General features: G+C 38.3%; 1 protein-coding gene across 4 annotated transcripts; it reads left to right on the forward strand.

Moving 5' to 3' along the window:
- Positions 1 to 63: 63 nt before the first annotated feature.
- On the forward strand, positions 64 to 27,003 carry DDX59 (DEAD-box helicase 59). Of its 4 annotated transcripts, XM_050712238.1 has the most exons (9): positions 64 to 176; positions 319 to 491; positions 18,731 to 19,559; positions 21,385 to 21,552; positions 22,101 to 22,190; positions 22,592 to 22,843; positions 23,704 to 23,856; positions 24,819 to 24,947; positions 26,674 to 27,003. In XM_050712238.1, the coding sequence occupies exons 2-9, from the start codon at positions 451 to 453 to the stop codon at positions 26,935 to 26,937; spliced, it is 1,926 nt and encodes a 641-aa protein (XP_050568195.1). In that variant the 5' UTR covers positions 64 to 176; positions 319 to 450; the 3' UTR covers positions 26,938 to 27,003. The 4 variants fall into 4 exon arrangements, with proteins under 4 accessions (XP_050568195.1, XP_035393480.1, XP_035393479.1 ...); XM_035537587.2 differs by lacking the exons at positions 64 to 176; positions 319 to 491 and adding an exon at positions 17,275 to 17,397; XM_035537586.2 differs by lacking the exons at positions 64 to 176; positions 319 to 491 and adding an exon at positions 17,553 to 17,661.
- Positions 27,004 to 27,844: the final 841 nt, after the last annotated feature.

The following is a 27,844-nucleotide window of genomic DNA, read 5'->3' on the forward strand; positions in this document are numbered from 1 at the left end:
TGCGGCTCCCGCCCGCCCGCCGCTGCCGCACTGGCCGGGCGACGCGCCGTGCGCAGGCGCTGCCGCCTCCCCGCCGGGGCGGGGCGGGAGGGCGCTGCGCCCGGGCCGAGTCCTCCGGTGGCGTTGAGGGTCGGGGGGGGATCCCCTCAGGGATCCCCTCAGGCACCCCGTGAGGGGTGTGTGGGGGTCTGGCCTGAGCCCTGCCGAGGGGTCCGGCCCGCTGAGCTGACACCGAGCCTCTCCTGCCCTGTGCTCCGGCAGCTGAGGGCGCAGCCGCTTCGCCTGACTGAAAACTTACTATTTTTTTATTTTTTTCAGAAAGGTTTTGCTTGAAGGGACGTGCCCCGACCAAGAATAAGCTAATCTGGTCGCCCCCCGCCCGCCTGGAGGGTCGGTGAGTGGCCACGACCTCCTGCAGCGCAGGGCAGCATCTTTTTATTTCCCCGCTGAATGTGGAAGGGAGTCTTTAGATACAGCCTTGGTGTGAAGCGGTAAGGCTTTCAGATAGTATTTTATTGAAATTATTATCTCGTTATTTGTAAAGAGGACTTTAAATTGATCAGGACAGAGGACTTCCCATCGTTACGTGGCTAGCCATGCTTCTAGCACTAATGATACAAACGCTGTCATTATGAGGCCGTGCTGTGCTTCCCAGTTTTAGTGACACAAGTCTATAGTTACTAGCAATGAGCGCGTAAATAAAGGGTTTGGGGAGGCCAGTGTCTGAAGAGGCTATTGCTGACACATGCTCTGTGGGATGGGATTCCCAGGCTGTCATGCATACCACTCATAAGTGGTGCATAGCAAGCTACAAAACAAGGGATTGCTCTTTGCAGTATTCAGCAGGAAGCAGGGAAGGAGAAAAGTTTAGAAATCCCTTTTTTAGCACACATATGGCTGAAATTCCCAGATCCTCCCCAGCAGGAACAGGAATAAGAACAAATTAAAATATAGGTGTGACTTGGGAACGTGTTCTGTATTCAGAAGGAGTACATACTTAGCTTTCAACAACTAAAGTTACACCTGTACTTGTGTGTTTTCCTGAATTAGTGTTGTTTTTTTATTTTTTTAATATACTTTGGGAATAAGTTATATATAAGGCACTTAAAATTATTTTACCTGATACGGATTTTTTACATTGTTTCTGGAAAGCTCATTTAATTCTTCCTGTATATAACAACAAACACCTGGAATTCACGAGCTTTAAAACCTCAAATGATTAGACCTAAAACAAGTTCCTATGTTCCAACTCACTTGCTTTTTGTATGACTAAGAAAATACCTAAAGGTTAGGGTGACTTACAGGAAGACATGTTTATGAAAACTCTAAGGCCATAATTTAGGTATGATGGGTATGGGTCCACTTTAAGAGGTCACAAGATTTTAAAAGTCCCAGAAGAATATTTAGAAAAGGTGGTCTGTGGTGAGTGTGATAAAAATGTTTTTCACTTGCTTTTAGAACTGAACACATGGATATGAAGTCTGTGTAAGTGAAAAAGACCACCACCACTAGTTGCTCGTGCCAGTTCTTCTTCTGCTTTTGCAAACGTGCCAAATGTGATCTTGCTTACTGCACTGTCAAGGATATCAACAGTCAACATGGAAAACGATTAAAATTTACTTTAATTGTCCAGAGGAGATAAGCAGAAAAACTGAGCAAGGACTCATCCCCTTCTGCTCTGTTCCTGTTTATTCATCTCAAAGTATTTTAAATAGTGATAATCTCTTCTGTACACAATCTTTTTGTTGCAAAGTATTTTATACTTTAAAGTTTATTCCAAGTGGAAATACGAAGCATTAAGAAATAAAACAAGCAGCTCCCAGATGTCTTTCCCTTCATTTTCCCTTCCTTTGCTCTCCTTCCCTCTCCCCTGGATTAGAAACCCATTTGCCCAGTTTTATCCTGAAATTATATCATAGACCTGATTCTTCGCTGTCACGTGCCTAGTCACGCACACAGCAGTTGTACCAAGCCTGTAGTCAGTGTCAGGCAACAGGAACAGATATGACCATGAAGCTATGAATAATGGTGTGGATGACGGCTGTTGCTAATAGTTGTTGCTAATAGTCTTAACCTTGGGAGATAGTGGAATGAACCTTGACTAACAATTATGTGTCTTGGTTTTCTCACTTGTGTCAAGATTTCATGGGGCTTCTGAAGAGGCTATGTCTAGAGTGGATGCCCTTAGTCTAAATTAGGGCTAGCACTAGATTAGGGAATGTTCAGGCTGGAATAAGATCTAATGCGTATATATATATATATATTTAATAATACTGTGTGGTAACAGTGATGTAAAATGTTTTTAATTGACAATACCAACCAGCAACAGCTGCTTTAAACTACTGTATTAGGGAAAATCCACAAACAACAGTTTATGGAAACTTTTCTGGCATGTAATGCTTCAGTCCTGATGTTGGAAAAAGGCTAGGAAGAACACCATGGGGATATTATCTTTAATTACTACTATGAAATTTGCCTATGTAAGATGCTCCCATTTATTTTTCTTAGCTCTTCTAGAGGTTACGGCACTCGTGACAGAAAGGGCAGCAGCTGAGGGGTGAGGTGTGCCCTGTAGCCCCTGGTGAAGAGGCAGCATGCCCAGCTTGATGTGATGCTGCCAGACTGCCAACGTGCAGATGAAGGACCAGTCACATCCTGCTGCAATCCTTAAGAAGTGTGCTTGTTGACTTTAGCAGGCTCTGGGTTGGATGTATGAGATTGAGCAGGTAGTCTATAAAGGATTCACTAATAGTTATTACAACATAAAGATGTCTGAAATTGAATCACTGATATGTGGACATACATGTTATGTTTTGATATGATACATGTTTTATATCACTGGACATCAGGAAGAGGCTCTTCACCGAGAGGGTGGTCGCACACTGGAACAGGCTCCCCAGTGACGTAGTCACTGCACCAAGCCTGTCTGAATTTAAGAAGCAATTGGACTGTGCACTTAGTCACATGGTCTAAAATTTTGGGTAGACCTGTGCGGTGCCAGGAGTTGGACTTGATCTTTATGGGTCCCTTCCAACTCGGGATATTCTATGATTCTATGATATGCCAGCCTTTAAATCTTACAGTATTTTTTTAAATACTTCTTCGTAAGTGATGATAAGACCAGTAAAAGTGTGAGAGTTAGGAAAGTATATTTTTTTAATAGGTATTGCTAAGTGCAAGTGATTGTCTGAATTATTAAACTTCTCCGGTGTCATTACAGAAATGTATGTATGTAGTTTCTGCAAGGTAGGAGTTTTCTCAGGGCATGATTTTGGAAGGGAGTGTGCTCTTCCCGTTTCAGGATGATACAAAAGTACAAGAGCAGTTACATATTTTTTGTGTTTCAAGTTCTATTAATTTGCAATCAGAAATGAAAACTTTCAGCTTGCTTGATACTTACAATGTGTTGGTTTGTCTCCCTTTGTCCTTTTCTCTATGCTTACTTTTGTGTCTTTTCCAAGATTTTTTTGTTTGTTTGTTTACATCTGTTTTTCACATTGGCAGCTTTCATGTCCTGCCCATCTCCTGGAATTGTACTTGTGCCAGGGGTTTTTCGATGACTTCTCTTTCTGGGCACTGTGTAGTACTCCCTAATTCCATTGTTTTCTTCTTGACGTTACAATACCATCAGGGTGTGTGTGAAGAGAGAGAATACTACTGTTTCCCCTACTATAACTGATGTTTTTTATTGGAAACCTTAAACATATGGAATAGATCCTGCCCTCTTTCAGTAAGAGAGATCTATTTCCTCTATGGCCATCTGGATGCCTGAACTGTTTTCTGAAGAAAATCCTAAGCATGATTTTACAAATGTTACCTTTAAAGACTAGAGCTAGCTTAGCTGCACTGTCAGATAAATTTTATAATGGGTAATTTAATTCAAAAAACACTTTGTACAAAAATAAAATGCAGTGTTATTACCATAATGATAGCTGTTAGATAATGCTTTATTTGTACTCTAGTTCAGAGGAAAATGGATATGACTCTAGTTTTTGAATTGTGTATTCAGGTATAAGAAGTTTAAATCAGTTAGCAAGACTTTTTTTTTACCAAGTCTGAATGAGAGCAAGTACTAAATTGAGCGCTTTTTCCTGTTGAATTATCCTGAACTATACTGAAGTGACTGGATGTTTTGTTTTTCATTCTGCTCCTGTATGTGAAGAAAGTTCTCAATGCTCAAAAGAGGTAATTTGTTGGAAGCATACGCGTGTTTGTTGGTGGAGCATGAATAGACTTTAGTTTTCCATCTTTTGGCCCTGCATTCAGTTTCCCTTGAAGGCCATGTGTGTCTGAATGAGACCAGCAGCAAATACAACAGAATGCTCTGTTAGAATGGGAAAGTTCTAGTGTCATTTAATTGCAACAGAATTATATTCTTAGAAGGCATGGTAGTGAAGGTGGATGAAGAAGGGAAAGCAAGAGAATAGCATAGAAGACTACCTGAAGAAGTTTTTTTGTTCTATTTATCTACTTCAAAACATCATTATCTAATTCGCTGAATTTTTAGGCAGTTTCTAAGTTTCCCTTAACTTACAGAGAGGTTGCATGTTACTGAGGATTTTTTAATGATTTAGTTAGAAAAGAAGTGTAAATAGCTGGAATGCTTTTTGAAAAGTGGCTGCGGAAGGCGTGCTTCACAAAGAGTTGTGTTGTATCCATTCATTGGTATATTGTGACCCTTGATGTTCCTGGAGATTTTGATTATGCACACATGGGAAGGTCATCACAATTTGAGTGCATAGAATTCTACTACATTTAGTTCTCTTTGCCATCATTTTAATTTGTTTATAATATTTTCTGAGTAGCTTTAAAGAAGTATACCTTACAGTTAATTTGGAAACATTTTCAATATACAAAAATGTATAGGATGTCTAAGCCTCATGTAGAACAACTTGATTTAAATAGTCTCCTATTTCAATATGTATTAGAAACGTGGAAAGAGCAACAATTACTTTAATGGTTGCCCTAAACTAAATGTATGTGTTTACATTTATATTTAGTAATAAATACTAGGCTCCAACAAAGATTTTTAAGGTTAATTGTATGTGTAGTTCCCATTTGAAATCACTGCCACTACAGACATGATTAAATTTAAGTCTGTATATAGTTGTCTTTCTGGGTTAAAGGTGTCATGCAGAATATTTGTTCTTGAAGAAATAACCTGGATGATTTTTTTCTTCTAGAGAGTCTCAAAAGAGAAATTAACTACAAAAGATTTATGCATCTGTCTGGTTGTTCTGTCCTCCACTTGTTTATTCTTCACTGCTATGGTTAACCTTCACAAAATCACTTAATCTACCACCCAACAGTTCTGGATACTTACATCCACATCTGTTATACGTGGGATGCTTTACCTACTCTGATGTGACAGCTTTTCCAGCATTTTGTTTCCAGCAGGTTGAAAAACTGATAAGCGGATTGGGTGGTTACTTTTGTATTAGCTGTTTATTTACCAAGAAGGCATGTAAAGAGTTCCTCTGTTATGTCAGCACCTGCTGACACCTGCTTAAACACCGCTGTTTAAGGTTAGAATTTTATTTTTTTTAATACCATCTGTAATGGTTTGCTGTAACTTGCTGTTTTCTTGAAGGCTTCTGTATAATTTCGCTTTTCCCTCTGTCATTTCCCTTGTACCCATCCAGCAGCATGCAGCCCCCTGCATCTTTAAGCCCCTCCAGTCATATGACTCCAGTATTACATTTGGTCTGGTTTTTTTGTTTGTTTGTTTGTTTTTGTGACAGTGTCTATTGTTAAATGATTCATAAATTGCTTTTTGTTTTTATGTGAATAACTGTAATGTTAAGGAGATTTTTACTTCACCTTTACTATAACACCTATAGAAATTTATTGGAAATTGATAGAATTACAACTTTTTGCTGCAGATCTATTTGACCAGTTAATGTAAACATGTAAATATCATAGTCCATTACTGTAGACACTAATCCGGGTGCTCTCCTGCTGAAACAAATGTAGATTCTAATAGGATTCTGCTCATTTAGGAATTGCACAATTTAATTCTCTGTCCATTCTATTAATGTCAGTAATGATGCTTCTTGACAACTTTTTAAAAGCTGTGTGTGAATATTGCCCTATATTGTGTGTGAATATTACCATATAGTCACCATATATTACCATATCTTCATTTACTAATGTTACGAAGTAGAGCCCTTTTCTTTAGGATGACTTTAGCTGACTGTATTCTTAACTTCAGACTCTCATCAACTGCTCCACCCCAGTACCTATCAACTAGCTCTTTCTCAGCTGCCCTAAAGCAACTAGAGGCTGGGTTGCTGTGCTGCCATACAATATACAGAGCTGTGTTGAAACACGAGGCATTCTCTTGGCTGTCTTACCTGGGCAGGGAGCAGGCATGGTTCCACTGTTAGCACAGAGTATGGAAGTGGCAGTCGAAATCAAGGGTGCCAGAATCAGAGCCATCTCTTTGTAGTACCCAGTGTAGTTGAATAAGGATGAAGGAAGGCTGAAACTTGCTCTTTAAGGGAATATTTGAGCCCGGGTTGTGATGGTCACTGCCCTGGAAGCAGTTAAGCCAGACAAAGAACATCTGGGACTCTTAGTTCTGCACAGTTCTTCATAATCCCTCATAATACAGGCTTTGTCTTAACAGCCACAGTACAGTCCTTACAGATGATAATTTACTAAATGAGGGAAGATGCAGCCACGGTAAGAGCATGCCGGTAGGCATTGCATTGAATCAAGGGAATGGTTATGTGAAGCAACAAAAGTAACCCCTGTAGATTTTGTCCAAGAATGTGGAGATGCTGGGGTATATATCTGTAAGTTTCTCTTTGGTCTGGCAAGTCTTGTCTGTGGCAAGCTCTTTCCTGCTTTATTCTCTGTTCTTAACAGAAAGGAAGCAATTGTCTGACTGGAGAACGTAAGGTAGCAGGAGAGATACCATTGCAATGAACCCCTGTGTTGATGCAGGTCCAGCTTGTTCAGTTGAGTGAGCAGTGTGCTATGCATAGGGCATCTGTTGGAATTGGGTACTTGAGTCTCTGTCTCAGCTGGCAGTGTTTTCTTTTAGGATTGGGAAGAGCAGTAAGTTGTGGTCACCAGAAGGGAGACACTGGGAAGCAAAAACTGGCTTAGTAAGAAAGTGTACGCGAAGTAGAGCACAGTGCTGTATTTTCTTCCCTTTTACCACCAAGGCCTTCAGTGTTTTTTTGCTGGTATAATTAGGAACACTATTGGACTTCTTTGAGGGAAGAGATAAATTGGAGGTGGGATACCGAAGCACAAAGAGATGAAAAATAAGAATTATAAATGCTATTTTTGTTGTATTGTGTTGTAGAAGTTAGTCAGAGGCCAGGATGTCAGAGTGCAGAACAAAGTGATGAACTACGTTAGTTCAGAGTCAGAATGATAATGTTTTAGGTAGCAAGCAGTAGCAAATAAGGCTTTGATATTATTATATTGCTCTGATTTCATTACTTGAGTCCCACAGAAATATCCTCGCTGCTGCTAGAGAGCAGGTTTCCTGTGTATCAACAGAAGATTAAGAGCCATCTGCATGGAGATGCTGTGTGTCTGCACTTCTGTTGGCTCTTTAATCATTGAAGACACACTGTCATGCTTCCCAGGGCCAACACCCTCTTATAACCACTGACTACCTTTGTGGCTTCTCACAGAACAGACAGTGTTGGTAACACAGAAGCCTTTTCACTACCTTATGTTTTTGCTCCCAGTCCCACTGATCTGGTAGGAGCTCTTTGTTCTTACTTGTCTCTTGTCTGTCTAGCCACACTTTTTCCTTGTTCAGGTTGTATAGTGCAGTAATGCTCTATTTTCAAGTATTTAAATCAGTAACGTCAAGGGGAGCTGTTTCCCTGCAGCTTTAGTTTACTCTGAAGCTGAACGGAATGAGAATGAGAGCCATGACTTAAATCCTCGTCATTTCATACAGGCTACTTGGGACCGGTGAAGCATGTCTCTGGCCTTTTTCCTTACATACCCGGCATGTTTGGCTGAATTGCAAATATTGTCAGCGGAACTGTTGTTTCATAGGCTTACTTGGTATTAATCTGTGCTTAACTGTAAGGCAAGCAGAGATATTCTGGGGGCCAACATGCTCTAGACATCCCCCCCTCCTTCTCCCCAAGGGAAAAAGAAATTAGCCGAGAGAGCAGAAACATTTCTTTGCTACTTTTGTCTCTTGGTATTTTCTGGCCCTGTTCCTTCCAGTATTTCCTTTGAAATGATCTCACCAGATATATACAGAACATACCAATTGATTGGTATGTTTTGATTCTCTCTCTTAGTTTTTAATTGCTGGGAGGTTTCTTCCTCTTGGGCATAAGCCTAAGCCACCACTTTTCCACAGCTCTTTTCAGTGCTTTGGCAACTGTCATAGCCTTCTTGCTTCTTGATACCTTGCCATTGCCTGAAAGAGAGCTTCTTTAGCATGGGCTTCGGCCTGTGTTGTGTCTGAAATCTAATTTCTATGTATCTTGCTAGTTTCCCCTGAAAACAATATTGCTGTGGCAAGAAACTGTACAGAATGACCTTGTCCTAATGGGTTGTGTGCTAGAAAAGAAAGCTGGAACAGTGAAATTGGACTTTAGCACAGCTCAAAGTTTTGAATCATTTGATTTAAACAAAACAAAACCATTTTAACATGGAAATTCTAAGCTTGCGTTGTGTAAGAATGGTGTGTTATTTTGTCAATTTTTTCACAACCTATCCTAACACCCAAGTCAGCTGAGTTGTATTAAGAATTTGCACAGATTTAATCCACTGAGTTGTTGAGCAGATAGAATCCCATGAGTTTTTCATAAGAATTTCATATTGCTTTCCTTAAAAAGAAAATACGTCAGTGGAGTCTAACATATAGCACAAAAGTCTTCTTTTACACTGCAGTACTTCAGACTTTAATACCCAAAGGGTTAGAAAACACATAATGATCTGGAGTGCAAAGTTGCTAATCAGAATTTTTTTCAATATAAAAACTAAAAATGTATGAAGTGCTAAATTGTTTATTTAGTGTAAATGTAATTGATTCCAAAATTTAGAAGTATATATTAAAACTTATAATCTGAATTATTTTGAATCAGGCATTATCATGCTGGAATTTTTTTGCAGCCAACTTACAAATCCCAGAAAAATAAGGTTTGCATGGAAAGTTCTTGGCAGATCTCTCTTGGAACAGTACAAACTAAACTGCTTAACAAGGAGGCATTCATTATTTCTGTCTTGCTACCCTCTGTTATTGTGGAGTCACCAGCTGTAAGGTTACTGGCATCCTTGATTTTTTGTAATAAAAAGCATAGGGAGTGGTCATTCAAGTGTGGTAGTGAGAGAGATCTCGCGTTTTTTAGGCTCACTTTCTTTTTTAATAGCTGCCATGCTTTATCAACCTGAGCTAATGCATCACCTGCATGTACTCACAGCAAACAAAGTTTAGGAAACTAGCTGAATTTCAGGACAAATCTGTGGTTTATTCTCCAGAGCTTCATGGTCCTGCAACCTGTGATTAAACAGCCTGTCAACTTAGGGCCACAACGTGCAAGAAGTGGAGGTTTGTCTGCTTAGTGTTTGTAACTAATTGATAAATACTAATAAATGGTTCATAGAAGCAAAAGCTCAAGAGAGAGTTAAAGGGTTTATTTTCTTGAGCATTTAGTGATATATTCTCCTCTTTTTTGGTAACCTTGAATACTATAGTCTTACATAATTGCTGTTTATTAGTATTTCCACTTATTCGGTCCTTTCGAGGCCTCAGCTTTATCACACCTTAACTGTATTTGCTGTTATGTGTAGTCTAAAAGAGACAACATTCTCTTTTATGCAGTAAAGCTTAATTACACATTACTGAGTTTAGATATATCCCATAAGATAATAGTTCTTCAGTTTTATGTTTTCATATTTAATAGTGTTCTTCCTTGCTGAGCTGTGTAAGAATTACATTTATGTGAAAAATCCATACGATATCCAATATTTGGTACAGTGCCATTCTCTGATCAGAGGAGCCAAGCTATGTTCCGAGAGTGTCTTCACTGGACTTAGAGGGGATGGAGTGGAAGCTGTTTTCAAATTCAGAATTTTCAAATTCAAGAGTAATTTCTACTTCTTAGGTTTGGATTTGAGGGGATATTCTGAATTAATGTGCTGGTACCAGCAAGTGCGGAGTTAGCTGAACTTGAACTCGGAGCTCAGTTGTTTTGTCTGAACTGGGTTTCTTAGAAGAATGTAAATAAGAACAACCTGAGAAACCTGTAATTAGAGCCAAGCTTTGACACGGTATGTGTTCAGAGATGGACTACTAAGGCCCAGGGTGAAGTTAGTTTTCGATTTACACAGATTGCTCCTTTTCTTGTTTACCCAGTCCATCTTCAGACTGATCCATGAGGCTTTGGTATTCTCACATTGGGATGTAGCATAAAACATTTTACTCCCTTACATACTAGGCACTTTATGCCAGGAGATAGGTATAAGTAACTCCAAGACTTGCTATTCAGTGCTGTTACTCTGTCATTCTTTAATCTCTGCTTTTGTGTTTTGTACGATGACTGCTACACATGTATGCATACAGTAGCATTTGTCTGGGAGGGCAGTTCATCTTTGCCATGTGTGAATATCCAAGTGCGAGGATAAATTTAGTTAAATGATCACATTAATGGTAATTATTTGTATTGATGAAGAAAAATAAATGAGCAAATTGAAATACTGGAATTTTAGGGTATGCTTTCACACATTACACAGGTGTTTTAACTCCATAAAATCTGAGTAGTGCATTGGTTCTGTAATGACTCGATTGTGGCATTTTTAGCTATATTGAAATACATTTTTAGAAAAAATAAAGAAGTTCTACTACATGGGAAGCTATCTTATTTCATCTTTGCATAGAAATATTTAGAAAATGATTATATGAAGAACTAAAGGAGCAGAACTATATTTGAAGTCTTAGTTAAATGACACTGAATCATTACTAGCACTAACAGTGCTATATAATGCAAACCATTTGTCCACTATAAAATTGTTTTTCCATTTCAAATTTCAGCATGGTAGCTTTCTGTTGATAGGTTCTACATGGAGTTAGGTGTTGTCCATACTGGTGCAGCTGGCGTAAACACTATATTGTGTATTCTGGCTATTAGGACAGAAATGTAATGCTGCTAGGGCCACATCCAGATTACTTTTTTGCCACTATGTTATTTGCTACAGCTAATGAAAACCATGGCCTCACAGGTGATAGGAAAACAAACAAACCTTTGGGCAAATGGTTATACATTATTTAGTAAAGAGGAACTGGCAGGAGGCTCTAGCCCTGCTTTTCTAGCTTCTCAAATTTATGCATATGGTGTTTATGAAAAAAGTTATGGGAAAAAAATGAGTGTTAGCCATAGCAAATGTGAACAGTTGTTTTGCTCATTCTTTTCTCTGCATAAGAGAAGTAAACAGGAAAGAAACACTTCTAGGGAAGGAGCAGTGAAAATGATGCACATATTTTGGAGATAAATGAAAGTAATAAAATGTTTTCCTTTTGAACTCTGGTACACTTTTCTGTTAAAAAGTCATGGACAAATGGTTGGCTCAGTGACCAAGTATCTATATTGCAATAAAATGCTTTTGGAAGGGATTTTAGCTGAAGATGTAAATTTATTTAGGTAAATTAAGTCACAATTACTTCATCCTCTGTTTTGCTTGGAAGTCATGTACAAAGTATTTAGCATGTGACAAATATTTCTGCTAGTGAAAAGAATGCCAAATAAGTTACAGGTCTGCAAAATGAACGTCAGAGATCTTCACAGTGAGTCAGTGGAAAAAATTATCCCTGAAGTGTATTTATTTTTTAATTGAACTATTAAGACTGCATTGAATACTCTGTGTACAGGGTGACATTTTAGATTTTAAAAATCTGTAGGCTAGAGCCCAACAGTAACAGTCACTCTGAGCAGTAGTGGAGGCTGACATAAAGGAAGCTTTTGAGACTTGAATCCTAGAGCTGTGTAGCCACCTAGCCAGCCGCTAGCAGAAAGTACAGGCGCTGGAAGACTCCTCTGTTTTATAACAGCTGCCACTGGCTTCCAAAGCCAGGAGTGGCAGCTGGCAGTCAGCAGCAAAGACATCCTGAATTTGCCTTCTACCCTGGCAGCAGTGAAATGGCTTTTTTAGATTCATTTAGAGCCTTTCTGTGCCCTTTAATAATTTCTGTGTGAAGGATTCAACTAGGCCTTCATGCATAGGCAGAATAGGACCAAACGTAATGTAGGGAAATAAGGTTAAACCCAATGATTAATATTGGCATAGATTTTAAACAAGACTGGTAAAATGTCTAGTTTCTAGCATCTCCCTTGCATGTTTCCCAGTGCATTCTTAGTCCAGCGATTTCTGTTTTCAAAACTAGTAATGCTGGTAAGAGCTTTAGTGATGTAATGGACATTTATTATCCAGTTATTCAAAAAGCTTATAATGTTTTTTTTTTTTTCAGTCTGCCACAGTAATGGATCATAACTCTCTCTGTAGTGCAAATGCAACATACCAGAGCATAAACTCTTAAGTTTATTGTACTCACTGGTTAACAAGAAAGGTCTTCATCTGTTAGGAAGTGATATGGTTGGAAAAGGTTTATTGAGGAGGAAGGTGGAAATGCATGTCAAATATAGGTCATCTACCTTTTGTAGAATACTTCTGTGGATCTACGTTAGTGTAACAGTCACATAATGAAAAAACATGAATAAAAGTTTAGTCAAGCCACCTAAGGAACTGTACATTGTAATAGTTGGATCTGTAACATTAATAGAGGAAAAATAATTGATCACAGAAAAAAAAGCCAAGCTGAGAGACCCAGAAGCAGTGTGTTTAATGTTTTGTAAACGTGACATTTAGAACTCTAAAGTAAAACAAGAAGCAGTAAATGAAATAAAAAAAGAAACAATAAGTAAAACAAAAATACAAATAGCAGAAATAGGTGATGATTACTGCTTCTCATCTGGCAGGCTTAGCACAGAAAAATCAATACATTCTGTACCTGTGGGAATCTGGCATTCAGTGCCAGAGCTTCAGGGTAGGACTGCTGTTTGCTTTTTAAAAACAAACAAACCCATAGCTCAGTAATATATTTTAAGTATTCAGATTAAATAGACTTGTATTAATTCCAATTTTACTGCAGATTTCTGCAGAGACTAGTGTCAACGAGTATCTCCTTAGAAAGTGGCTATTCAAACAAAGAATGCTCAGGAAGCCTAAAAATCTTAGTACAAGCTTTCTTTTACTGATTACTTACTTTTAACAAGTTTAGTAGTTGCCTGTTTGCATTAAGCAAAATTAAAAAAAAAAATCTGGGCCTCAAAATAAATGTAGTGTGTTAAATGTCGGTACTACATCAGGACAATTTATATGAATATTAGCAGAATTGACTAGTTAATGGTTAGCTACCATTGTTTATTTTTAGATTATCTAGATTTTTCCTGTGTGGTTGCTTCAAAGCTGTAATTCAGAAACCAGTGGAGTCATTGACTCACTGATTCATTCAGTCTAAGAACTATTCATTAAGTGTCCTTTGGCTTCGAGCTGCTGTTGACTACCTTACCTACAAATCTGCAAAGTGGCTTCTAAATCCCTAAACACGAAAGAAACAAACAAAAAAAGAGTTTTGTAGCATCAAGTTGAGCAGACAAACGGCCAATCCCCAGGTAAACGTGTGTTTGATTCCATGTGGTCTGAATGGAAAGGCAGCCTCCTTCCTTTTCCCCCAGCCAGCAGATGTTTTGTTAACACCACATATAGGTGCTGTGGCATGTGCTTTTTTTTTTTTTTTTTAATTGCAGGGAATCATTCTGTAAGTGGCATCATTGTAAATTTCTTGCTCTTTATCCTGATACATAGGATACATACAGAGACAATTAAAATAATATCATAAAGAAAACCCAAGATACCACCCTCGATGATACGTTCTTTTGAGGCACGATTTAATTTTTAGATTTGTCAGTACTGCCACTTGCCACTTGAGGGAGTGATGTGTTAGGCTCTATTTTGACACTAATTTGAGTCCATTCTCAGTATGTTTACCTACACTGGGAGTTCACTCCATTTGGAAGATGCAGGGTTTGCATGAGGATATTTTGACTACAAAGAAAACTTAAAATGTACTGTATTAAAACATTTTGGACACTTCCCTTTTGGGGTGTATTTATCTGTTAATCAGACCCTGTAGGGAACTTGTGAATACCTTTCTTGCCAGATTCTTGGAAAGATGCCTACAGGTTGTGTTCTGGTAGAGGTTTTAATTAATAGGGGTCACTCTGGCAGGTATCACTGTGGAGAGCTGAGGCATATGCTACAGCTAAGCAGCTCTTTGAAATGCTTGTGATACCATCTCTGATTTAGTATGTACAACACCTGTTTCTTCTGAACATGCCTGGGAATAGAGGGATTTTAGTCTCCTGATTTAATCCAGTCTTGTGTTACTGAATTATTTATTGTTTACAAGTGATGCAAAAAGTTGGTTCATACTTCTTTTATAGAACGGCTGTGAGATGTTAGAAACTGTAGGGCAAAGTATCTGGTATTAACTTGAGGGCAGGAATCCAAGATGCCACACTTGCTTTCTGCGTATTTGATATGGAAGCCATGAATGAACATGGAAAAATCTTTTTGGTATGATTTAAAATAGACCAAAAAGTGGGATCCTTTAATGTTGGTAATTTGTGCTTGAATGAGTTTTCATTATTTGCCTTTTCGTCTGTAGTGAATATCTTCACTATTCCAACAGAAAAATGTATAAATTTATTAATTGAAATTATCTGTTGTGGTAAATCTATGTCAGAATGTATGTCAGTATGTCAGTTCGTTTGCACGTGTGGGTTTGCGTGTGCTCTATTACATTGCTATAGCATTAACTCCTAATATTTGTTTAAGAAGTTACTCTGAAGAGTCATATTAATTAGATAAGGGGTGTATTTGGACAGGGATTTTTAATAACAATACTTGATGGATTTCTAGTAACCACACATGATAATTTTTGTAGCAGTTATTGTACTGTAACACATGCAGCATAGACTGTGATGCTCATTTCACTGCTAAGACAAGGCGATTGTAAATTTTTAGTGCTTTAAAAAATAACAATGTGACTACACAAAATCCAGATGCTAGTACTATTTTTTTAACATGACTTGGAAACCTTAAGATTTTCCATAAAGATATCCCTGGATAAATTGTGCAGAATATGCGTAAATGATAGTCCTAATTATCAATGGCTTTCTAACAGGACTTAAAACCAACTTAGTTCATCAAGCGTTTGAACTAACTAGTTTTCAGGAGGAAGGGTACCAAGACAAAACTCCCATAGGATTTTTAAGAGTATCTTATCTGGGCATATTTTGTACAATATGGTGAACTCTAGAAGTACAAAACTTGAAGTTCAAAATTTTATTTAGATGTCATTAGCAGCATCAAGAGCTGGAAGAAGGGGAATGAAATTTGCCAAGGTTATCTATTCTTATATTTTTCAGCATTCTTTTTTAAGCTTGGGAAAGTGACAGGAATAGAACGTGTATTATCAGCAACAGTCAAGGCAGGTTTTCTGTTTGGACAAGCTCAATTTGTGTTACATTTATAATTGTGTGTTATATAATGGTGTTAAAAATGCAACATAATATGTGCATCTCCAAAATTATGATTTTAAAAAAGAAAGTACCTAATCAGAAAGTATTCATTATTAACCAGTGTTCTCATGAAACAAATACGGTGTTGAGCAAAAACTGCAAGTCATGCATCCAAAAATGAATCATGGAATACACCCACCAGCTACATTATTCCTTCTGCACTTTGCAGCTCACAACGTCAGGAATATGCACTATGAACAAAACCAATAAGGAGCTGTACTATGTGTGGTTAGTATTAGCTAATCTTAGGAGTTTGGGTGTAATTGAAGTGAGAACTTTTCTCTCATGGCAGGTTGAGGCAGAATGGTAGCTTTCTGCAAAACAAAAGAGTGATTTTACTATTATAAAAAGTTATTTTAATGTTCTTTATATTCACTTGTTTCCATTAGGCTAACATTTCTGTCACAGAAATCTACTGTTAGCAAAGTAGAAATAGCTGATGCACCAAATAAAACATCCCATATGTATATGGTCTTTATAGAATACGAAACATATTGAATATTGTTGAAATACTGGTCTTTATTTAGCAAATTATGTTTTGAATTTCTGGAAAGGACTGCTCAAAAATGGAAGTAAGAACAGGAAATTAGTCCATGTTAGAAGCTTTCTGGGAGGGAAAAGAGGAAAAAGTCAGTGCAAACAGAGGAATGACAAAGGCTGAATTAGAGAAAGGTGGAGATTTTCAGGCAATGAAGAAGGCAAGGAGTGTGGGTAAAGAGTGTCTTGACAACTTTTTCGGTTCTAAAAATGCCTATTTAATCTTTTCAATATCTTAACGGTGTCCTCTAATTGCACCAGTTAATTAAAAATCCCTCACAGACGAAAACCTCCCATTTGCACAAACTTAACCTTGTTGCTGTGAGAAATCTACCACAGAGGAATCCAGCATAGTGTAGGACAAGCTGCTGTTTAAGTGTGACTGGATTATCAAAGGTACAGAGCACTGCCACCACCTGCCCACCTGCCTGAGCTTTGTGTGAGCATTTTAACCCTGTTCCCACTGGCTCCTCTGGTCCACTCGACTGCCACAAAACGGTTTGCAGAGGGGCTGCCAGCGTAGGCTCTGCTAGCAGGAAGACAGTGGTGGTGGTCACCAACAAAAGCAATTTCTGAAAGCTGCTGCTGCCCTTCTGCAAAATGTGATAAATTCTGGTGTTCCCCATTGTGATGTAGCAACAGGATAAGTAAGGTGTGCTTATTTATTATTGAAATTAAAAAAGTCATTTCCTTGATTGCCATATATGAACAGCTCTGTCATGCCCTTGCACCTGTTTTAAGTGGGTAGATACACGTGCTAGGAATTTATTTAGCATACTGTGCATCTCCATCACATGCAGTAACGTGTTCTGCAAATAACTTGGTATGTGTCCGCAGCACCTCATGCCGTAAACACGGGCCGGCCAGCCCCGAAGCGGGCAAACATCGTTCCCTCCACCGCGGAGCCGAGCGGGAGGCCACCCTGGCTCGGTGCGGCGCGGCTCTCTCGGGCCAGGCCTCGTACAGGGGCCTGGCCGCCCCTCCGGGGAGCGCAGAGCCCAGGCGAGCTGCTCCCTCGGGCCTCCCGGGGCCCGCCGGCCCTCGCCTCCCTTCCCTCAGCTCTCCCTGGCCGCGCCCTCCCAGCGCGCTCCCCGCCGCCGCCATTTTGTGAGGGGAGGCGGGCGGCGGGGCGGCCGGCTGGCCGGCCGCCGGCGGGGCGGTAGGCGGTGTCACTGCTCCGGCGGCGGGGAGGCGGAGGAGGCGGAGGCGGCGGGCTCCCCCTGGCAGCACGGAGGTGGGGGTGCGGGCAGGGCGATGGGGGGTCATGGGTGCGCGCCGGCTCCCTCGCCCCTACGGCGGGTGGCCGCTGCCCCGGGAGGAGGGCAGCGGGGTTTCCCGGCGCTGCAGGGCTGGCGGTCTGCCGTGGCGCCGGCCCTGCCCCTGCCCTGCTCCTCGGCAGGCCCGCAGCAGCTTACCGGCGCTGTGGGAGCGCGCTGGGCCTGCGAGGAGCGCGGTTCGCGGCGAGCCTGGCGTGCTGCTGCCTCCTAATGTCACCCAGGCGGGTACCGGGCGCGTCAGGAGGGCTGCTGGGGGCAGCTTTCATCCCTTAAAAGGTTAAAAACAAGCAACAAGCGGTGGGATTTGGCTCCTCGTCCGACAGCGAGGTGGGAGCGGCCTTCCCCGAGTCGCCCGGGATCGCCCCGTGTGTCCTGCCTGTGAGCTCCGGGCGGCAGAGTTTTAGCTAATCGGGCGTTGCTGATGGTTCTTTGTCTTGCAGAATTGCTTTGAATCACACAGGGAAAAAAAGCTCTCTGTAAACACAGAGGTAGTTTCCTGTACTTTTAGAAAACTGATGTACAAAGAAGCTGGCAGATTGGTATGCGTGGCATGATTCATTCAGAATAAAGTTACAGTATTTTTTACTTTGCTTATGGATTGTACTGTACCGAATGATCATTGAGAACATATGACATTTTCGAGGTCACGTTTCAGAATATGAAGTTACAATTATTTATGAACAATTAATTCAGCTTCCTTGTGTTACAGGAGGGGCTTAGCAAATTGGTCATGTAGGTCTTTGCTCTTTCTTTGATGCCCTGGACAAACAGAGCTGGACCCCAAGAGGATCTCAAAGTTTACAGCTTTACCAAATTTGGGTTAACTTTGAAAGGGACAACAAAAGTAGTGATCTTGGGAGGGTGTCGTGCTAAATTTCACGTCAGTTTCAAGATTGATGATTTTGTTTGTTTTTAACAATTTTCTAAACTAAACTAGAATGCATGTTTTGTTTCTATGTATCATTTTAGAAACAAAACTCTCCAAGCATTTAGATATGACTGACTACATTTGTAGATAGTGAAAATCAAAGTTTGTTTTTTTTTTTTTTATATACTACCAGAAGCTGGGTGGATGTCTGTTTTGTTCCATGCTTCCACTTTGTTTTAAAGTATTACTTTGTATTATATCAACATTGCAAAGACCAAAATCATTTTTTAAAGGAGACAGTTTCTACAACTTGTTGAGGATTAAGGGTTGGTTTCTAGGTTTGAAAATTTATTTTTTCAACTTTGTACCTTTCTCAATGATAGTAGTTTCTAACATCTAACAATTTTCTTTCTACTGTACAGAAGCATGTTTTTGCCAAGATCTGTTAAAGTCAAGAGGAGTGCTGATGAGGACAAAAGTTGTACAGCTAAGAAAAATAAGTTGTCTTCTGGAGGATCTTTGTTAGAGGAGAATGCTGAGCTCCAAGACTGTAAATCAGGTACAACAGAAACTTCTGCTTCAAGATGCAATTCGAATGAAGTTGTACAAGAATGCACAGAACCTGTAGCTATTCCATCAAATCTCGGTTTGGGTAATACTTCTTTGGGAAAGGACAACCAAAATACCAATGAAGATAGCTCTTTGGAAGAGCCCATAAAATCCTTCAGCAAATCCCAGCGTTGGGCAGAGCCTGGAGAACCTGTATGTGTTGTCTGTGGTCGCTATGGAGAGTATATCTGCGATAAAACGGATGAAGATATTTGTAGCCTGGAGTGTAAAGCCAAACACCTTCTACAAATTCAAGAGAAGGAGAAAAAGCTGAAATCTGATCAACCTACAAAAGCAGAATGTCAAGCAGAAATTGACCTGCTTAATACACCTTATTTCTACAAAGATCACTCCTTTATTTTAGGTTTGCGAGATGAGCAGGTTGAGAACCTTAAACTGCAATTAGGTATTGCAATCCAGGGCCAGCAAGTTCCAAGACCTATTATAGAGTTTGAACACTGTGGTTTTCCTGAAACTTTAAACAGCAATTTAAAGAATTCTGGTTATGAAGTCCCAACTCCCATCCAAATGCAAATGATCCCTGTTGGTCTATTAGGGAGGGATATTGTGGCTAGCGCAGACACAGGCTCAGGAAAAACAGCGGCCTTCCTACTCCCCGTTATTATGAAGGTTTTAAAAGAGGTAATAAAACTGCTTGTATTTAGATAAAGTGGTTTGCAACTTTGTCTCCAGGATTCTCAGTGTAATTGAGAATGTAATTGCAGGTTTTTTTTTTTTTAATTGAAAATCGTTTATTTATTTTACTTTTGACTGATGAGCATTGGTTTTTGGGGGGGTGGAGTGGTCTGTTGATTATTTTTAATGACTTTGAATGTTTTTTCACCTTGGTCAGGAGCTAAATCATCTCCATTAATATTACTTAGTATATGGTTTCCACTTGTTAACTACTTGAATCTGTAGTTGGTAACTACAGTTTGAGGTAAACTTCCTAAATGACTTAAAATAGAAAATGCAAATGATTCCAGGTACTCTACAAGTAGTTGTTGCTAGATTTTAATGCATCAGGTGACTGAAAAATTTTTGACATTTATATTATTCCTCAGAGTAATTTGTGTTGAAATAGTTTTAGCTGACCATCAAATAACTACAGTAATTTAGGGTAATATAATTCCCCAAATCATCTGGTTTTACAAAGAGCTTGTAATATCAGAGGGGAGAAAGCAGTTAAGAAAAACTTTGCATCAGAAGAATTTGAATTTATGATGAGAAATAATAGCAAATAGTATTCTGTACCTTGTATATTAGTTCACTATTGCTTTAGTGGCTTTATTCAAAAAGTGATGAATTAGAATATATTTGAAAATTCTATACCTTATTCTAATAGATGTTTTGGACTGTTTAGATGTCTAAGTCATTTAAAATATATATATATACATATATAAAATTCAAAAAATTTAAAGTAACTCTTTTAATCTTCAAAGTACTATATCATTAGGGATTATACAGAAGCATGTATCAACGGGAGTATTATACTGTAGTATCTCTTCTGTCTGATTATCATTAAAATTTGCATGACAGTTATATTCTTATAATGGCATGCACAAAATTGGATTCTCAATGATCAGTATTTTACTACAAGATCTCTTTAATTCTCCCTCTTCGGGATATGCGTTAATGTACTTGGCAAGAAAAGATTTTGTTTGTTTAAAATAATTTTCATTTTGATGTAACAGAGAGTTGAGGCATTAAGAACTTAATGGTAATCTGGTTACGAGATAATATTTGACAGTTCCTGTCTTTTCTTCATCTACTTAGAAACCTTTTTTGTGTGGTGGTAAGTTTTCAGTTATTTCCAACTAGGCAGCAGTGTTCAATTTAACCAAGTTCTTCTGGATTCAAGTATTTAACTATGTAGTTTCTCTGATAATGCAGCAAGAAAGGAATAACCTGCTTCTGTTGGTCATTTGTAGATATTCCAGTTGAAGAACAGAAAGAAACAAATAATGATCCAGAAAAATACGGTTCCTGTAATATCAAGGCTTCTAGAAACTTTTTTTGTAGTCTCTCTAGATTCAGCTGACGTCCTGTATTTTGAGTTCACATGGAATTTATTCTGAATTTCTGTTGTAAATTCAGTGCAGTAACTAAAATACAGAACTAAACAAACAAAAACAACAAAAAAAATCCCAGCAGGTTTCTTTGTTTCTGGGCCTTATTTATTGTCAGGAAGCTATTCTAACAGTGCACTTATGCATTATTTTTTGTTTTCAGAAGTTGAGTAATTGAGGGGTAGACTTCCTTGGTATGTATTGTTTCAGGTATAATCCCTTTCTATATTCTGTCTTCAGATCACACAGAAAGGATATTAGCAGTTTAATTGTATCTGCAGTAGCTGCACTATATATTTTGTATTTTAGTTTTCTGAGATGTAATCTTGAAAGCTTTTAACCTAAAAATTAAAGCAATTCTGAGTTCAACAGATTTCCTACCTCCCCCTCCTTTATAGGCAGAAACTCCATCTGCCCTTATTTTGGCACCGACACGAGAATTAGCAATTCAGATAGAGAGACAAGCTAAAGAACTGATGGCTGGTTTACCAAACATGAGGACAGTTCTCCTGGTAGGAGGTTTACCACTGCCACCACAGCTTCATCGTCTCAAGCAAAGTGTGAAGGTAAGGACTACGGTGGGGAAAGGTCCTTTGGAGAGTTGTGTTTCCATGATATTCACAGCAAAGAAAAATGTTACTGTTGACATACATACAAAGATGTGGAGTTTTTCCTAAGTAAGTGTAAACTACTGAAACAGTGCTTAACTACTGAAATTTTTACAATAATACTTTTTTACATTTTACATTAAACATACAGTAGCTTTTTCGGTTTTGAAAAAGATTTGTGCATAACATTTCACTTTCAAGGACTGAAACGTGCCATTTTATTAGTCAAAGAGTTGTAGTTTACAGCAAAAATAGTTCTTTTTAATGCAGATTACATTGCTGGTATTTAGACATTACCATTAGAGTACTAAAAATCCGTTTCCTTTTAAGTGTTCGTAATTCATGAAGTTATCTATAAAAGTTTCTGGAGTTATTTGAACATAAGTAATTTCACTAATTATTGCCCTTCTCACCTTAGTGCTGTAACTATAGTTTTTCTAGAACAATCATCTCTCCTTTAGGGGAATTTTTAACTCTCCTGTTACTGTCTTTTTTTTTTTTTTAAGGTTATAATAGCAACACCTGGAAGACTTCTAGAGATTTTAAAGCAAAATTCTGTTCAACTTCACGGCATAAAAATTGTCGTAGTGGATGAAGTAAGTTTTTAGTTATTAAGGCTATATTGCCTATGCAGAGGTCCTTGAAGAGTCACTGTGGGTGCCTAGTCAAAATGATTAAACGTAAAGAATGCTTGCTATAAAGATAAAATACATTTCTTATGAGACAATTTCATTTTAACAATTTCAAATGTGTTTGAACAATGTATATTGTTTTGGCTACAAAGGACTTGCATACCTGACAGCTAGCATAATACTGCTAGACCATTGTGAACCAGTTATTTTTAATTTTCCCATGGTAGCTTTTCTTCTAACTCAAAGTACTCCGCATTTGGATTATTACATGCCGATCATACACATTATGGTTCCCCTCTGAATTTGAGCTCAGGATTTTGCTCTTTATTAAGGAGTCTGGTACAGATCTAGCATTTTTCACTCAGGTGGACACCATGTTAAAAATGGGTTTCCAGCAGCAAGTGCTGGATATTTTGGAAGACATCTCTCATGATCATCAAACCATACTGGTGTCGGCCACAATTCCAGTGGGCATTGAACACCTAGCAAATCAGCTTCTGCACGATTTTGTAAGAATAACAGTTGGAGAAAAGAATCGACCATGTTCCAATGTCCGCCAGATTATTTTGTGGGTAGAAGAACCATCTAAAAAGAAGAAACTGTTTGAAATTCTAAACGTAAGTGTAATATTTTTCTCATCTGACAACTTATAAAAGTGCTTGTGTGTCTTTACAAAGCTCTGTTAGGCTTTCATCTTTAATTCTGATTGGTATGTAGTGAGGAGGTGGAATGATGTTGAACATGTAAGTGCACTAGCTATTTCAGTAGTGCTGCAATGCAAGAACTGTAGTGGCAATTTTAGGGATTACTCCAGCCCTGTCACTCATACCTCCTTTTCTGCAGTGAACTGAGTTAAAAAAGGCAATTTTGATACTTTTGTGATTCACAAAATGGCACCTCAAAGATTTGCACTGGTTATCTGTGAATAGAGGAGGAACAGGATTTTCTTAAACTGTCCTAGCTGCTTTATGGCATAGGAGTGGTTTGTCATCTTAAAGATCATGGAAAAAAAAAACAACAGTGAAAAAGTTTTTTTTTCTCGAATCTTCTTTGTATGGATAATACAGACCTTAATTTCATATGAATATTTTATGAGTGCTTTGGGGAGGGTGGATTCTTGGCTGAGGTTATGCCAGAAATAAATAAGAATTTTTAATTGAACCTCAGAACTTAAAGGAAGTCAGAATTATTATGTAGCTTTTTTTTTTTTTTCAAAAAGGCTTCAGACTTCTAAAAAGTGTATGTATTGAGAGAAATTTCGGTTCTGACTTTACAAATAATTATATGTTTATGATGTACAAATTTGTGTAGTTTCATGGCTGGCATCTTTTTCCTTCTTATCTAGAATGTAAGAATATTTATTCATCTAAAAGTGTTGTTACTATTAGCGATAATCAGTAGAGATAGAATCCAAGTTTCTGATGATGAGCGGCAAACTGTTGCAGTACCTTCTTCTATAAACTGTTTTATTTTACAGGATAAGAAACTCTTCAAGCCTCCAGTGTTGGTATTCGTGGACTGCAAGTTAGGAGCAGATCTGTTGAGTGATGCTGTTCATAAGATTACAGGACTACAGTGTACATCTATGCATTCTGAAAAGTCTCAGGTGGAAAGAACAGCCACATTACAGGTTTGCGCCTCATAAAGTACAATGGTTTTGATAGATTTAAAATGGCCAATGTTGTTTTAAAGGTGGCATAATTTGAATGAGTTACATCATAATTTACTGCTTTTCTGCAGTAAAACGTGGAGTATTGGTGGGGGAGAAGGGGAAGATGGATGGGACCAGGCAAAATTACAGATGAGACCATTTTAAATGTAGATATATACTGGACACTACTATTTCCTGGGTTATTTGCTTTGAAACAGGAATTTGAAGATGCATTTAACCTTAACTGATGCTTTTTTATTAGTATTGTGGTTTTGGTCTCTCTCTAGCTCTTCATAAATGATACTCCTGTTTAAATCAAGAATAAAAGGGGGCCATTCTTTCTTCCACAATGGAACAAAATCGTTGGTCATCGTTACATCCAACATACAGATCTGGACATTCTCATCACCACTATCCCCTGTGCCTTAACATATAGATACTGTCTTCCTTTTCCACGGGCCTCTCTCAATTCCCAAAATGTCCGTAAGAACCAGCAGTGACTTAGGCCCCATCTGTTAAAGTGGTCACTCAGGACAGGAGAAGCAGCTTGGATTGTTGTATTCAGTCAAATCCTTGTGAGGTTAGCTCTTTGTTGCTTCTGCAGTGTCTTCCTACACCATACAACTTAGAATACAGATTAGTTTCACCCGTCTCCTTGAGGCACACACTGTATATCTCCATCTTTATACATCAACCACCAAATGCACCCAGGTCCTTGAGCAAAGCCAACCCCACAAATAGGTTTGTGTTTTCCTAAAGGAGGAGCCACCCACAGTGCCTTCCCCCACCACTTCCCTGTGTTTACTGCAGGGAATTTCTCTTCCAACTGTGTGTAAGAGCTCAGTGTTATACCACAACTGTATGAGTAACTATAGCCTATGCTTGGATGTGTTTGAAATACAGATAAAAAATAGTAATTTTTGTTTTTTTTCCCTTGCCAGGGATTGCTTCAAGAAAAATATGAAGTAATAGTAAGTACTGGAGTTCTTGGACGAGGGCTTGACCTTGTCAATGTCAAATTGGTAGTAAATTTTGACATGCCTTCAAGTATGGATGAATATGTACATCAGGTAAAAATAAAAAATATTGTATTAGTTATTTGTCAAAGCATTATTTGAAAAGTATCCTGAAACATGACATTCACCTTTGGAAACTTAAATTGAGATGCAAACATAAAGATAATGTTTATCTTCATTAGATTGTCTTTATAGGAAAGTGGCTTGACTGTCTTATATGTCTTTTATGCAAGTTACTAAAAATTCAGAACACTGTTCTTGTGTCTCCTATGTTGCCAACAGCTAGAACATTGTTCTTAGATCACTTAGAATTGTTTGCAACATTATTTTTCCCACTTTCTACTCTCTTTTGTAATTGTATACATATGTAGAAACCAAAGTTTACCATGTATATATATGGTTTCTACACTTATATGTAGAAACCAAAGCTTACCATTGAAGAAAGGCCAAACACCCCTCTTTCTGCTGCAGCTGATCTGCAGTGTGGGGTATGCATGTAATACAACAGAGGAGATTGATCTTCCTTTTCATTCCCTCTTCCTACTTCAATATCTCCTCTGTCTGATCCAGTATCTCCTTTGCCTGACTTTTTGTGTATTATGTGCCTGAGGTTTTCCTGTTTAAAAATATGTTTTGTGAGTTGTGTGTATTTACATATGTGTACTAGCAGGTCATGAGAACTGATTACTACCCTCTTTTTGGCATTCTTGAAGCCACTGTACTCTAAAACTCTGTGTACAGTTTTAAGGACATCACTACAAGAAAAACCAACCAAAACCAAAGTGGAGCGAATGCAGACAAAGTCAGGGGGGTGGTGCACATGATACATGAAGAGTGGTGAGGGAGCTATGCTTGTGTGGGCTGGAGAAGAAAAGGCTAAGGGGAGATTTAATTGCTGTCTTCCATTTGGTAATGGGTGGTTACAGAGGAGACAGAGACAGACTATTTTTGGAGATGTACTGTGAAAGGATGAGAAATAACTTGCTGCAAGAGAGATTCTGACCTGATGAAAGGGAAAGATGGTTTTCATAAAGAGAGTGGTCAGGCAGTGGAACAAATTGCCCAGAGTGGTTGTGGGACCTCTGTCCTTGGAGACACTGACAACTCAGGAGGACGAGGCCCTGAGCAACAAGATCTAACTTGGAAGTTATCCCTGTTCTGAACAGAAGTTCTCCTAATCTACAGTACTCCGTGTTACTAACTGCAGCACATCTCTCTGGCTTTTTATTATCTTTCTGTTTAGGTTTCAAGCAAGTAGTAAATAAAAATGGTCTTTGCTCACGTCAGAATTATGCCAGTACTAAAATCCTATTTCTTCTTGTAAATAAAGAGTCTTAGATTCTTCTCTAAATTTTAAAGCACTTTGGATAATACTGAGAAATAATTTTAAGTCATGAGAACATTGAAAGTAAAGGGTTTTTTTAATGGTAATACTTGCACATATCCTACTTGATATGAGATACAGGTGTGTGACATTTACTATAAGCATGTGATTGCCTATATAGGCTGTATCATGCATTTCAGTATCAGTATTGGACTTCTGGTATGCACCATAAGCAAGTGATAATTTTAGGTGCATTTCAATTAAAGCTTCAGATGTCCCGAATTTAGGAAGTGAGTGTATCAAATCTTTGTGTTTAGGGGATGAGATAAAGAAATTTGGCCTTGTTCAGCAACTAACGTAGGTGACACCTAGACCTGTTTTACAATAGGAAATAAAGGAGGTATGAAAGAAATCCATTTGATATTGATAACTTAAACTGAGTTTTTGCTTTTTCAGGTTGGAAGAGCAGGGAGGCTGGGTCACAGTGGAACTGCAATAACTTTTATCAATAACAACAGCAAGAAACTCTTCTGGGATGTTGTGAAGAGAGTAAAACCAACAGGCACCATTCTTCCCCCACAGCTGCTTAATTCCCCATATCTTCATGACCAAAAGAGGAGGGAACAACAGAGGCTTAAACAGTTACAGAATAGTCTTGTAACAGGAGATAATATTATGGACATCATTAGGAAACATGACAAAAATAATTCTCAGAGGTAACATAAGTATATTTGTAATTATAATGGAAGTGTGAAAAAAATAAACACTGAATTATGATGTCTTGTATATTGCCTTCTTAAAAGTAATTTACATATTCATTTTTTAAGGAGTCTAATTTTTATATCATCTTTATTTAGAAATACAAAATACTGTAGAAAATACTTTAGAAATACAAAATACTTGTAATAGAAGTAGTGCCTAATTAAACTATTTTATGTAAGCCTTTTTTTCAAAACCAGTAGTCTTTTGTCTTAAAGCATAAATGGAGAAGATACTCTTCATCTTGTTCTAATATTTCTAAATAATCACTTCAGACTTCCTAAGAAACATTCTTCTGGTAATTTTTATGTCATTATACTAAGTTAAGATCTTTGTAAAGGACACCTTTTGCGCAAAAGGAATAGAAAAAAGGTGGCAGATGAGTCTCTGAAAACAAGCCCTGAAGCTCTTCCTTTTAGTTTACATAAAAGCTTCCACTGAGAACATCTCTTCCTAATCCTCAGGATGGTCACTGGAGGTCTGTTATGAATGTATATACAGGTTTTGTTTGTAAACAGTAATGAACTTTTCAAAAAGAAAATTTAGTTTCACATTTATTGCCTACAAACCATTCCTGTTCAAGCACTTTTGCAATAGTAGAAATACTTGGTTGTTAGTATAACTTCATTGTAGAGGAATAGGGTAAACTACTTAAGTAAGAAATTAGAGTTTTTTTTCATGAAAGATGATAGTTAATGATGGCATTTACTTATTTGCTACCCAAAGGAGTAGCCACTCAAATGAGGTGCCAGGGACTACCAAGAGTAGTCCCTGGCACCAGCTGCTCTTTTTTCTTCTGGGAAAACAGACTAATACTCTATCAAGGTAACATTACTTTTAGTGTTACTACTTTATTTTTATTTTATTT

Source organism: Cygnus atratus, chromosome 8 (genome assembly GCF_013377495.2).
Source record: "Cygnus atratus isolate AKBS03 ecotype Queensland, Australia chromosome 8, CAtr_DNAZoo_HiC_assembly, whole genome shotgun sequence".
Lineage (NCBI taxonomy): Eukaryota > Metazoa > Chordata > Aves > Anseriformes > Anatidae > Cygnus > Cygnus atratus.